General features: G+C 36.2%; 1 protein-coding gene across 3 annotated transcripts in view; it reads left to right on the top strand.

Moving 5' to 3' along the window:
• The window catches only part of Ank2 (ankyrin 2, neuronal), a 313838-nt gene that overhangs the window by 178928 nt on the left and 120924 nt on the right, over positions 1-13986 (top strand). For all 3 annotated transcript variants that reach the window (XM_005397083.2, XM_005397085.2, XM_013520726.1), the window contains exons 6-10: positions 2280-2465; positions 2898-2921; positions 6253-6351; positions 7498-7596; positions 13210-13308. In XM_005397083.2, the coding sequence (XP_005397140.1) occupies positions 2280-2465; positions 2898-2921; positions 6253-6351; positions 7498-7596; positions 13210-13308 (507 nt within the window). The remainder of the gene's footprint in view (positions 1-2279; positions 2466-2897; positions 2922-6252; positions 6352-7497; positions 7597-13209; positions 13309-13986) is intronic.

Genomic DNA, 13986 nt, shown 5'->3' with positions numbered 1-13986 from the left:
TTCTTTGATTTGCACACCGAAATTCCATTTTTGCAGATAAATTATCTGAAGTTTTGAATTCAAGTTTCCACATGTGTATACCTTGTTTCATTTACATAATTACTTAAGTAAATAAAATTGATTTTTCATGATTGGATGTATATAAACTTAATTAATTAAAGCCACACCATAGATCCTAATTGTTATCAAGATCCACACATATTGGCAAACCTTTGCACATTTCTTTTTAAGTGTATCATGCTATAAAATGCACACACATCTTTATTATAAAGGTATGTGATTGATTGCAATATTATATGCTGTATGTCTAAACAGTTCTAATGTGAAAAAAATTACTTACTAGTCAAGACATCATAGGCATCTTAAAAATCCGATAATTATGTACTAACCTTTAACGTGGATTTCCTTTTCCTAGGCTTAGTTAAAGGACTTGAGGAACTCATTCCAAATATTTCGTCTTCTCCATAAAATACAGACTTAAATGAAATATGCCTAGTGGAGACCTCAGTTAAATTTTCTGAAGGGGGCTTTCTGTCCCTCTGGTACTATTTTTATGGATCTCTACTTTCTTCTTTCTTCCTGAATGTTACCAAAATTGAGGGCTAAAATCTTTTTAATGAGGTCCTATCCTGTGAGCAAACACTTCTGTAAGAAAAAAGATAAAGTTCACACTTCTAATATAAATTACTGTAGTGTTTCAGGGATAGAATTAAATGTATATATGATAATGAGTGCTTCCCTCATTCACAGAGGATTTAGTTTATAGCAGGCAAGATTCTAAATGTAAGCTTCCATTTTTCTTCTGAATACACAAAGTGCTTTACCCTTCCATTCTGTTAAATAATATGATGTGCTTAAAATTCAAATATTATCAAAAAGTAAAAATTAAATTCTCATTGTGGTTGGTCCTGCATGTATGATAAAATACACTTGAGCAAAACTGTTTGCCCTCCAAAATCTTTAGTTACCATTTTAAGTATTATTATTGAAAATACATTGAAGAGGTATGCTGTAGAAAATTACCTGTCTCTAGAGTGCTAACTTTAGAGGCATAGCTGATAGCTGTCATCTCGTCTCTATAGGAATAGAAACTTGTAAGATTTGTTTTCAAAGTTTTGGAGGTTAAGGAGATTTTTACACAAATAGAGCCTTGAACATATATATTTTTTCTCTTTACTTTCCACCTTTCTAGAAACTCAAAACATGTTTCTAAAGGGCAAACATGGCATGGCTTTTCAAGTTTTTTAGTATACTTATTTATTTACCCCAGAAATTCTTCTACCTTTATATTAATTGTTCTACAGTATCATTTATTTAGCTCTCCCTTTTGGAATTGAAAGGTTGATTTTTAATATAAATCTTATGAAATTTTGTATCTAAATGATCTTAATAATATAAATTCAACTAGGTATAAAAATTAATTATTTGCCTAATTTGGCGAAGTTTTAGGCTATATTATGTTCCAAACGCCCAAAACCAGACTGGTAACATCTCTTTGCACTTGTAGTGATTTATCTTTTTTTCCTAACCAACACAGAAACATTGAGCAACTTGTGTAGTTGATCACATATTTTACTTTTCTGTGTTGGTCACCATATTTTTGATTCCCAACTGATGTGGCTTCCATTCTTTCTACCCTTGTACTTTTTTCCTTTACATAAACAGGCATCACTTAGGGTTTGTTCTCATTTTTATTTTCCACTTATAAACATACAGTTTGTTACACTCCTGTTTTGGAATGATCTCATCCTATATGTAATATGTTTTGTTACAAGGAGGTATAGAATACACAGGATAGGAATTTTAAATGTATAGAATATATTGGGGTATTAACCTGATTACACTAGTCTATAGACTGACAAAGGGCTGATTAGAATTGCTCTAGTCCTCACAGTCACATTTGTCACTCTTGCTTGTCAGTCTTGATCATTACTTTAAAGTTAAATACGGCGTGATTCCACTTATCTGATAAACCACAGTATGTGTATACTTTAAAGAGCAAAGCGACAGGTGATAGGAAACAGGGAGGTCAACCTTGCGGAGATGTGAAGGGGATCTGAGAAAGAGGCAAGAGGTGAACATGGGAGGGGGAAAGAGGAAGCAAAGTGATGAAGATGCAATCTGTACATGTACTAATTTGCCACGGTTGCAATTATTATGTATTGCAAACATAAAATAAGAAATAGCTGCAAGTAAAAAATGTAGAGGCTGCATTACTTGGAGCTGAATTCCAAGCATCCCCGAGTGAACGGAAGTGGCTTCTCTCTTCTGCCCACCAGGATGGCTTCACGCCGCTCGCCGTGGCGCTCCAGCAAGGGCACAACCAGGCAGTGGCCATTCTCCTGGAGAATGACACCAAAGGCAAAGTGAGGCTGCCAGCTCTGCACATTGCAGCTCGGAAAGATGACACCAAATCTGCCGCACTCCTGCTTCAGAACGATCACAACGCGGATGTCCAATCCAAGGTAAGAGCTGAATGCATTTGGGGGAGGAGCTCCCGGCTGCCGGGTTCCACCCGGGGATGATCAAGAAGTAGGCCATGGTGATAATGCAAAATCACTTCCGGTCACAGAAAGAGATCCACTGCTTGCAGAGGTATTTCAGAAAGAAGGGGACTGTCCATTGGGTACAGTAACAAAAGAGTTAAATACAGGATGATTTCTTTAATGGGTGAGGCTCAGCTGCTGAACGATTTGCCTCTTTATTGTTTGTATTCATGTATAATAGTAAAAGGATTAAAAGACAGAATTGCACAGTGTCGTGCTTTAGGATTCCTTTCTCAGCCGACTGCGTTTGGCATGTTGGAATAGGGCGCCCAATGACAGTGAGTAGATTGATTGCTTCCTTCCTTTTCACTGTGTAATATCTCCCCTCTTCTTCCCACACAACTGCTTCAGATGATGGTGAATAGGACGACCGAGGTACAGTACTGTGGCTATACAAATATTTACCTTGCTCTTATTTATTTTAGTTTTTGCTCAGTTAGAGTAAATGTGCACTAATTCATACTAATGATTAAAAGTTTCATTAATGGGGAATTACTTGAAAACATTTCCCATAATTAAAGAAAACAGGTAATTCATATATATTTAATGCAATCTATATTTGAAGTATTATTAAATCACTGAAACTTTTTAGTTTGTAAGAATAGAGCATGGAATAAAACACTTCCTTAATATATATTTTAATGAGTGACTTTTATTTTCAATTTTTGCAAATCATGCATATGGTCTTGTTTTCCTAATAAGAATTTTCAGGTTAGAGTTTAGGGAAATGGCCAGGCATGGTGGAGCACACCAGTAATCCCAGCATTAAGGAGGCAGAGGCAGGAGGATCACCACGAGTTCAAGGCCAACCTGGGGTACATAGTGAGTTCAAGGCCAGACCTTGTCTCAAAAAGCAAAAAAATTAACAAAAAAAATTAAATAAAGAGATTACAGAAATGAAAATCAGAGAGGTTTCTGTTATTGTGTTTTATCTTTTTATCTAATGTAATTGCTCAATTTTTCTTCCTGTATGTGTGTGATCAATGATAACACTGAGAATATCGTGCACACAGCAGTTGGTTTCTCTCATAAGTCTTGAAATACTTGCCATTAACTAATTCCTCTCATACTGAACGAGGTCACACCCATCAGGGAGAACATTAGGTTAAGCAGCCTCTCAGGATGATTGCATGCACAGACGTTTGGATGTGTGATCTCTCCTTGGCCACTGCTGCATTAAACCACTGACACAAACATTATTGAAAGTATTCTATGAAAACTAATCTATGTGCCAAGGAAAGTGACCGTCACCATAGATTGATTTTTGCTTCCGTGAAGGAATTCTTTTTTTTTTTTTTTTCTTTGCAGTACTGTGAATTGAACCAATGACCTTTACACTAAGCTCTATCCCAGACATTTTATTTTATTTTATTTTATTTTATTTATTTGGAAATAGGGTCACTGTAAATCACTAAGTTGCTTGGGCTGGGCTGGAACTTGCTGTTCTCCTGCCTCAGCCTTCCAGAGTGCTGAGATTACAGGTGTTCATCACCACTCTGGACATGATGAGAGGTTTCTTATTTGATTACTGCCATGTGGACTTGTGGAGGCTGTGGCACTTTGAGCATTCACACTTAGTACTCATTGAGAATGATGTATTTCTGTAATTATTGTTCATCTACCGAGATGGCAATATATTAGAATTATCTGTATCACTAATTTCATATCTACACATGGAACCTAGAAAGTTGCAACTTAACAATTTGGTGAAGTTGTCGAAGGAACACTGGGACCATATAAATTGATCTTCATTACTGGTTTCAATACCTTTAGTTTTGGGGATGCCCCATGGTTATTGTTTACGGTACATTCTTTGAAAGCAATATTGGCTGTAAGGTTTGTGATTGAAGGCTACAATTTGGATGAATTCAGATGGAGTTACAAATATTTGTCTAAAGACAATGGAGTATCCTTGGAAAGCCTTCATCTGTAATCCTGGGAAGGGTACACTATGCCTCCAGCCTCATTATTAATCAGAGAAGAGTCCTCAGAAAGCGTTTGGGCAGCCTACTGTTAACCTAAGAGTCATGGCCTCAGGCGTGATCATGGGTCAAATAATAAATTAGTTTATTTTGCAAATAAGAAAGTGGAAGCATCCTCTGAGAAGACTTATACCAGCCAAGTGATGACCCATGTTTCACAGACCGAGGCATGACCATAGACGGTTAATAAGGACATGTCACATAATCAGTTTATTTTTGAAAATGAGAAAAATAGCATCACTGTACTTGAATAATTTAGAAATTACTCACCAGCAATCGAAATGTTTTCTTTTCTAAAATTAAGTTGTAGCTGGTATAATAGATACACATTCAGGATATATCTGGATGACAGGAAATAATAAGAGAAAAATGAAATGCTTCAGTCAACTGTATCCTAAAATATACACATTTGACATTTTGTAAAATAATGGCAGAGTGTAGACTGATGTGTGTCTCTATTTTAACATATTTGCCATCTTCTAGATGCAAATTAAAAATATCTTGACCACAGTTGTGGGATTTGGTTGATGGTTACCTTTTTTAATTTGTGTCTTGCTTTTCTGCAATCAGAAATTATTTACAACCAGTATTGCTAATAGCAAAGAAAAATTTCCATTACCTATGTTCTCTGAGTGCTTATTTAGCTATATATCAAGCTAACAGAAGAACGATGATAATAGTTCAGAAAATATTTCTTTAAAACAACATGCTACACATTGAAGCTCATCTCTTATAAAATAGAATAGAAAATAACTTGAAAACTGCAGGGCTTGGTAGACAATCAAGACCCTCTACCTTTCCCATACTCTTATTAAACAGTGTAAATTATAGAGGAAAATTATCACATCTTTGCACACTTTAATAAGATAAGGGTTAATGGACATGGCACAGCTATTGCAAAAATAACAAAAATTTCTTTAGTTTTAAGAGAAAATAAATGAAGAATATTTTTCTTCATTAAAGATTTTCAGACTTTTAAATTTTAAGGGTAAACAGTTCTTTAAGCCCATATATTTGATTTAAGCTGCTTGATTTAATCACCTTTAATTTCATTGAAAAAACTTTATCATTCAAAATTAGATTAAGCTGATCTTTTTAATTTCATATTCATATTGACACCAAATACATTAATTTTTGTTTTCAAATTGTTTTTTCATTATAAAACAGTCTGAGTAACCAGCTGTGGAAGTGAATAGGAACATCATGGCAGTGTAGGATGTGAAATTAACTTTGCGTCCTCTGTGAATTTTTCACAGTGTTTTCAGTACCAAAGATTAAAATATCAACCAGTACTCTGTTGTTTTGTTTTTTTTTTTAAAGAAGACTATAAATACTGGTTTTGAATCTTTCTCTGGAAAAATATTTCTGTTCATAATTATGTTAATAGTATGGCTGAAGCTTTGTGTTCTTTAGTTATATTTTCTTTTTCTCCGATATGCTAAACCAACTCAAGAAACATGATTTTTGCACAAATAAGTCCCAAATAGATGAAGAGTTATGGTAATGAAAAATAATGTTGCCAATATATGTGTAATTTTTTTAACCTCTTTGTTTAACTATTTACCTTCTTATAACACTAAGATGCAAAGAGTCTTATTAAAGTACTTATTATCAGAATTGTGTTGCTGTTGTATCAGGTAGACAGTGACCATGTGATTTTCCACATGGATGCAGTGGCTGCAGAGAGGCGACACTCATTAACTGTCATTTCCTTGCTCCTGTAGAGCGGCTTCACCCCTCTGCACATAGCTGCACACTATGGGAACGTCAATGTGGCTACTCTTCTCCTCAACCGCGGAGCCGCTGTAGACTTCACGGCAAGGGTATGACGGCAGCAGTTTCTCATTTTAGCAGCAAGCAGCGGGGCATGGGTTAAGAATGTTTTAATGGAAGCCAAAAACTTTCTTAAAGGTTTTACTTTCCCCCTTTCTTGGATCTTCCTAAAGATGTTAGATTTTTCCATGTATTTTTCTGCAAGTCATAGGAAGTTTTCATGACCCAAGAAGAAAAAAAGAATGTCGTAAGTTCACAGGCACACATATCCTTTGCAATAGGTTCAGAGGCTATTAATTATGGCATCAGTTTGAGCAGTTATGTGTCATAAATCATGAGATCAGTTTCAAGTCAATAAACAATGAAAACAATATTAAAACATGAAACACACAATATATTGGTATAACTTACAGTGCTAAGAGGGTATATAATTTGACAGGAATTTTTTTTGTTTAATGACTTAGTTTCCTTCTTTAAAGAATCTCACTAAAATATATAAAAAGACATTACATGGAGCAATATGTTAATGGTTTGCTTTTTTGGAAAGAATTCATTTACATAATGGTTATAAAATTCATATATGTAACAGTATTTGAGTCAGTTAATGCAATATTCGAATATTCAGAAATTATGACACAAAAATTCCGATCATATCCTTGTCATAATGATGACACAGGACAGCCAATAACATAAATAAATTTCATCCTTATGTGTAGTATTTTTCTCCTCAGATGTCTTCTGGCCTGAAACTATGTTGGCCTATTTTCAAGTTGGTTTTTTTACTGAATTAGTCTGAAGATTTTTAAAGAGCCGTTGTTCCACTGGTACTGATATGTATATTTATAACCTACTCTTAAGTGCATGAGTATTATAAAAAGAAACACTGAACTAGGGTCTGTGGTCGGTAGCATTTAAGGTTTTGTTTTCTATTACACAGTTCCCCCTTTGTCCCTTGACTGTAAAGTGTACATCCAATACATACGTAGTAGTTATTGACTAACTTAGGAAGTTTCATTCTATCTTTTGTTCTGTAACAGTAGTGCATTGCAGTTTGGGTGCTTCTTTGACCCTGAAAAGTTAAAAACATAAGAACTGTGGGTCAAAATACAATGTGGATCACAACCACTTCTGTGCTGTTTTTGCCGCCCTGCCCTGTCCTCCCCAACTTGCTATTTTTGGTCTTTCTTCCTGTGTAGAATGGAATCACTCCTCTGCATGTGGCTTCAAAAAGAGGTAACACAAACATGGTGAAGCTCTTACTGGACCGGGGTGGTCAGATCGACGCCAAGACCAGGGTGAGTGTCTCTGCTCTTTCAGTTTCCTCTCTTCTGATTGCTCTCGTATCCTCTTACCAGGCGTCTTAGCAGCGCTAGGCAGTAAACACAGGCAGCTTATTTTCAAGGACATGGCTTCCTTGTCTTTGATTTAAATCTCATATAACAATGTAAAAGTTTCATATCCTAAAGTAAAATTTGTGCTTGCTCATAAACACCCAGAAACAGAAAGCAGTGCCTGCACTGTGACAGTCTTTCAAGTTTCAGCGTATTGGTTTTCCAGGAATAAAAACCAAAAATTGGACTTGCACATCTGTCTTTTGGTTTGCTGTAAATACCAAAACCCCAAGTTGATCAGTCTATATTAGGCTATGAGAATGTGGATTTTATATAAAATACATGGCAAAAATCTTTCACTTCTCTATTTGATTCCTAAGTCATTTTTCATACAGGGTTATATTTGTACTGACCTGAGCAGATTTGCTATTATGCTTATGGAAGAAGGCATACCTTCACTTATGTCATCTTGGTAGAGGTAGTATCTTTTGTTCATTTCAAACTTCTTAAGTAAAATATTATTCTGAGTTTTTATGCATTCCCAGTAAATAATATGATAGGCAGCAGAGTACAGTTGTTCAAAGTGAAGATTTGGACCCTATTTCATCCAGTGAAACCCCATGTACAGCAGATAAACTGAATTTCATTCAGGGATTTAAAAAGAGAAAATAGATTTTCTAATTGTGCACATTATGGGGACATTCTGTCCTTTCGCTGTTTTAGCAGGTAGTTATTCAGTTCCTATTTGGAGCATGAACCCCGGCATACAGTGACTAACAAGGCAGGGTACATTTCTGTGTTCACAGAAGTTTGAATCACTAGTCCTCAAGGGATTAGGTGGGCAGTGTGCTGTAAATGTTTATTAATGGGTTTTCAAAAAAAGCAAGACAGAACCAAAAAGCGTTGATTTGTAGCCTTTGCCTTTGACAATGCATTTATCTTTTTTCCACTATGATCAATTTAGAGCCACCAGAATGGTATCACTTAATGCAGACTTGGGAAGAGAGGCACAAAAGCAGCTCTCTGTAGTTTGTATGAGCCAATTGTACAACACGTGCCAGGGTGAGGTACAGCAGTGAATCCCCATCAGTGAAAGGACTTCCTTATCTAGGATTCTGAAAGCATTGTTAGCTTCTTTCCATTCTGGCTGTAGCTAGCAAAGCTATATCCCTTATACTAAAGGCAAAATTCAAGTCAGAGGTAAATACTAAAATCAAGAACCATGGTCTGGCACTAGGAGACTAATTCTGGGATAAAATAAGTGATTACTAAAATAATGAGATACAGTTTACCTTTTCTCTTGTCTCTTGAAAATATATTTAAAAACAGAGAAATGTTTAATGTGTTTTGACTTAATTTTGAATAATATAGTAGACCTTCTATATATACAACTTTAAAAATAAAAATTATTATTCCTTCATTTTGCCATAGACTTCTCCATTTCCCCTAGCAGTCAAATGAACCACAAATATGGTGCTTTGAATGTAGACTATCTGCTCAAGAATTTTGAGCTCTTGAGCTCTCATTATTTTTCTCCTTTATGAGATGATTATTATCTAGAGAAAGGCAAGGTTTATCAAGGCTTTTGGGTAATTAGAAAACAAATCTGACCCAGGGCTTCTCCCCAACTCTCATTAGTTTTCTGATAACCACTGAGACAGTTTGCTCTTGCTGGCAGGTTTCTCACTGATGAGATTCGAATCTAAAATTTTGAGATTTACCCAGAGCCCTTTGCTTGTGTCTGAAAACCTCACTTTAATGTCAAAGCAAAAATTTTATAGTTAGTTAAAATGAAATTATTGACTTGGGCTTTATTAAGGGCATTATTCTTTCTGGCTTTTAAACTTATTTATTATTTAAATGTGCAGATACCCCACAGGAGGATTATGTTTAAAATATTAAAATGCATATTCAATATGAACAATGAAAATACACAAAACCATTAAAGGATGGTGAATAAAAACAATATGCCAGAAAGAGAGGTCATCCTTGCTGCTTGTTATGACATGTAATAATTAAAGTAATAACAAAAAATAGCTACCAATTGTCGAATATCTATGCTGTCTGTGCACCCTGCTAAGTATTCTACAAATATCTCATTTCATTCCTTAATGACTTATGAAGTATGTGTTATTTTCTTATTGAGAAATGTGGACGACTTCATTTGAGAAATGAGATTATCAAAAGGAGAAAATGAATTTCCTTATAGTTACAGAACGTGACCTAGGACACACAGCTTAGTCATTTGCATTTTATGCTAATAACAGAACTTCAGGATCTATTTCTTAGAATAATGCCCTAAACAGAGAAAGAGGAAACAAAAATGTAAGGAAAGAAATGGTTGTAAAAACCTCCTGTTGTGGGTTACCACCTGGGTAAGTGATGTGCTTCTAATGTTGATTGATTGTACTTTTTTAGAATTACCCGGAATATAGTGGTTGGCACAGCAATGTGAATGAACTGATTCTAGTAAGGATAACAAGGGAACACAAAGAATGGGACTGTAGAGGGAGGGATGCATAATCTTCAGACACAGGCTTAAGAATTGAAGTGAAACGGTCCTGCAATACAAATCCTGAACAAGGAATTATTTTAGCATTAACTTGATACGATACTTTGTAGAAAAGATTCCAATTCTAGTCAGATTGAACTAGTTGGACCACTTTAGTTTGTTATCATCATTCATATGGCTTTCAAAAGAGCAGGTGCAATCACATCATTAAATGTAAGATTTAGGGCCAGGGATGTAGCTCAGCGGCACAGCACCTGCCTGACAAGCGCAAGGTCCTGAGTTCGATTCTAGATACCAAAAAAAAAAAAAAAAAAAAAAAAAAAGGCGGACACATAAATGCAAGATTTAGAGTTAATCTTATTCTTATCATTCCTTTATGTATATTAAATATTCTCCAGAAAAGTACATTGAAGGTTTCAATGTGATCACACAGTGAAGGTTTTATACAATCTATGGAAAATGGTCGTCTACCTTTTCTAAAAGAGATATAAGGCAGCATCCCCTCCCTCAACTTTCATATAAGGCTATAAGTTAACCAGAGCAAGAAAATCAGCCCCAGTTTGATATATCATGAAGCTGAGCCTCTAAGAGATTGGCCCTTTGTCCTGATCTGCAATGTCTGCAGGGCCTTGTGACTCTGGAGGCCGACTCCGAACCACTGCCCAGAAGGCTGCCATTTCCTCCTTGGGGTTTCCAAACTCTAGATCTCAACAAAGCCCCACTAAAAGTGTGTTTGAAAAACCATGCCATATTGAATTATTATATAACTTGCACATCAACCATTGCTCTGTAGTACCCGCTGAGGGTACTATTATCTGTAGTAATACCTGGGGGGCTATTATCAAGATATGAAAGCAGAATTATTTTAACCATTTTGCCAGCACACTTTCCTTTTCAGGTTCCTGTCTGGTAAATTTTTAAACTTACTGTGGCATGCCAAGCATAGTAGCTAAACACTTTTTTTCTGGAAAGCCAGTCTTATGCTAATTCTCAGATAGCTTAAACTACAAGATCTATTTTAGTTATTCAGTACTTTTATATTTGCTAAATAGATTCAACAAAGAGCCATTATCAGATAAGGTTCTAGGCAAAAACAGATGGAACACTCAAATTTGATAATTTGATTAGGCTTTGTTAAATTATAATATTGTGGGGAGGCTGTAGAGAAGGCACAGAAAATAGTTCATATCCCTTAGGCCAGTAACTACAGGGCTCAATACCAAACCTAACCAGGAAAAGAGAGAAGCAGAAGAGGCTCCCAGAACTTGAGAGAATCACACAGAAAGGCTGCTTTGATACAGATGTGCCGCCAGGTTAGGGAGAGCCCTCGAAGGGTCCCTTCCTGGCCTTGCTGCATTTCCTGTTGGCCAAACCCAACCAGAAGCCAGAGGGCGAGGAAGCCCAGTGATACAACCTGTCAGGACACAGAGCTTTAGTAGCGGAGGCTAGTGCCTGTATCTGGGCTTATTTGCCAGATATCTAGCACAGAGAGCCCTGAATGTTGTGCCAGAAAGAATACAGCCCAGAAGAATTCTTTTTGTTAGGGGGAAAGTGTAAGCTGGAAAGATAGTTTTGGAAGCAGAGACGCAAAAGATGGGCTACATTTCTCAATAGGTCAGAAGCTTCTAAAATCTTAACTGCTCACTGTAGTCTGTTTTTTCTAATTGCTACCTACCCTCTCCCCCTCTTTCAGTGAGACAGTCTTGACTGCAGCCTCTAGATTCACTTACATTTTCAGGCCCTCATTTCACTCTTCATGCACATTATTTTTAACCAAAATTTTGCTTCATATTTCCCACCCACTCTGCTTGTTTGTCTATGCCAACCTAAACAGAAATAAAATAAGGAAAACAGAGCACATCTGGGGGTTACTCTGAAGTCAGAAACTACGCTAAAGTACTAAGGTCGGGCAATTCATGAATAACATAACATGTGGCAGTACTATTGGACAGAGTTTAATGTTATTTAACAGTAATAAACGTTATCTTTGGAAAATAATTCCGTGATCTTTAAATATTGAAATGTGTGCTGGAAATACCCCAGCCTGGGCTACACAATGAGTGCAAGGCCAGCATGAACTGCATAGCAAGATCCTGTCTTAAAAAAAAAACCAAATAAAAAAGAAAATCGCCAGGCATGGTGGCACATGCCTGTAATCCCAGCACTTGGGAGGCTGAGGCAGGAGGAACATTGTGAGTTCAAGGCCAGCCTGGGTCACATAAGTGAGTTCAAGGCCAGCTTGAACTGCATATTGAGACCCTGTCTCAAAAAAGACCAAAAAAAAAGAAAAAACACACACACAAAAAAGCCACACACACACACACACACACACACAAAACAAACAAACAAAATAAAACAAAAAGTAACAAAAAAAGAAATATACATTAGAAATCCTTACAGAATCTGGAACACACAAACTGTTCTTTTGTACAGCCATCATGGTACATTTTAGGAGAATTTATTAAAGTAGTGACAGTTCAAGAGAGAATACATGTGAATAAGTTAGAGTAAAAAGAGCTTTTAGGTAAAAGTTGTGTTAGGACAACCAAACTGGAAGCAGTAGAATTTAATGTAGTTCTTGGTTGTGGTTCCACGTGAGGAGGGCTTTAAAGTCCAGCTGCAACACTCTGCTTTTCCACGCCTTTAGAAATGCAAACTGAGAGAGGTCAGTTTCACTCTGATAAACCCTCATGCGCAGAATCTCTCTGGCTGTCTCCTTGCTTGTTTTGCCTACTTTCCTCTGTCAGGATCGTTTTCTGTTTGTTTTTACTTTCATTTGTCATTTCTATAGTTGCAGTTCTGTTTCTGATCTACAGGGTCTCAGGATCAAATTTAGGAAATCCACTTTTTTTTTTAAAAAGTGGCATATGTTTGCCACATATAATTCATTCATTTGAAGAAACTGGTGCACCTACATATCACATCTTAACCACTTTGGCTTCTCCTTCCCCTTCCTGCCTTCCTCTCTTCCAGAAGCCCCGTCTTTATAGTCCCAATATTTGCAGTCTTGGTTTACAAACAAAATTCAACATGAGCTGAAGCCTAATGCTGTCATCTTTCGGCAGGATGGGCTGACGCCCCTTCACTGTGCTGCACGAAGTGGGCATGACCAGGTGGTGGAGCTTCTGTTGGAACGAGGTGCCCCCCTGCTGGCGAGGACTAAGGTGGGTACTGTGGGAGCCCAAGATTCTTGGAATCTCTGGTAGTTCTCAAAGTAAATCATCAGTCAAGCATTTTCTGCTCACTCAATATTTGTGTGCTAGGAATAAGACTAAGTCAATATAAATCAAACCATTTAAAAATTATTAAAATGAACAGTTCCATGAATTAAGATGTGTTGAATGCATACCTCCAGGTTCTTCCGATATTTTTTCTTACTTTTGCTGCATGTGAAACCTTGAATATATATATACATACACACACACATATATATATACATATATATTCAAGTTTATATATATACTAATATTTCTTAGATTTTGTGAGTCTAGATTTTTATAAGTATAAAACACAAAATTTTCTTTTAAAGTAGCACAGTTAGCAATAAAAGGGAATCTTTTAGTTTTAGCAATAAAAGAGGAATCTTTTAGTTTATTCAGTCTTTATCTTTTAGGCAGTACTTGTCAAAATACTTAACACTAGTGTTGATTAATTACTTGACAGTGGTGTTGGTTGATTACATTTGGGATTAGTAGAATTGATATGGAAAGCATAAGGTAAGATTGACCACCTACAAGTACCATTAAACAAGCGTATTATTCTTTTCTCTTTTTTTTTTTTTGGTGCCAAGAATTGAACTCAGGACCTTGCACTTGCCAGGCAGGTGCTTGTGCTACTGAGCT

Source organism: Chinchilla lanigera, unplaced genomic scaffold (assembly GCF_000276665.1).
Source record: "Chinchilla lanigera isolate Chin_1 unplaced genomic scaffold, ChiLan1.0 scaffold00056, whole genome shotgun sequence".
NCBI lineage: Eukaryota > Metazoa > Chordata > Mammalia > Rodentia > Chinchillidae > Chinchilla > Chinchilla lanigera.
The sequence above is the reverse complement of the archived record's forward strand: the minus strand, read 5'-3'. Positions and strand labels throughout refer to the sequence as shown.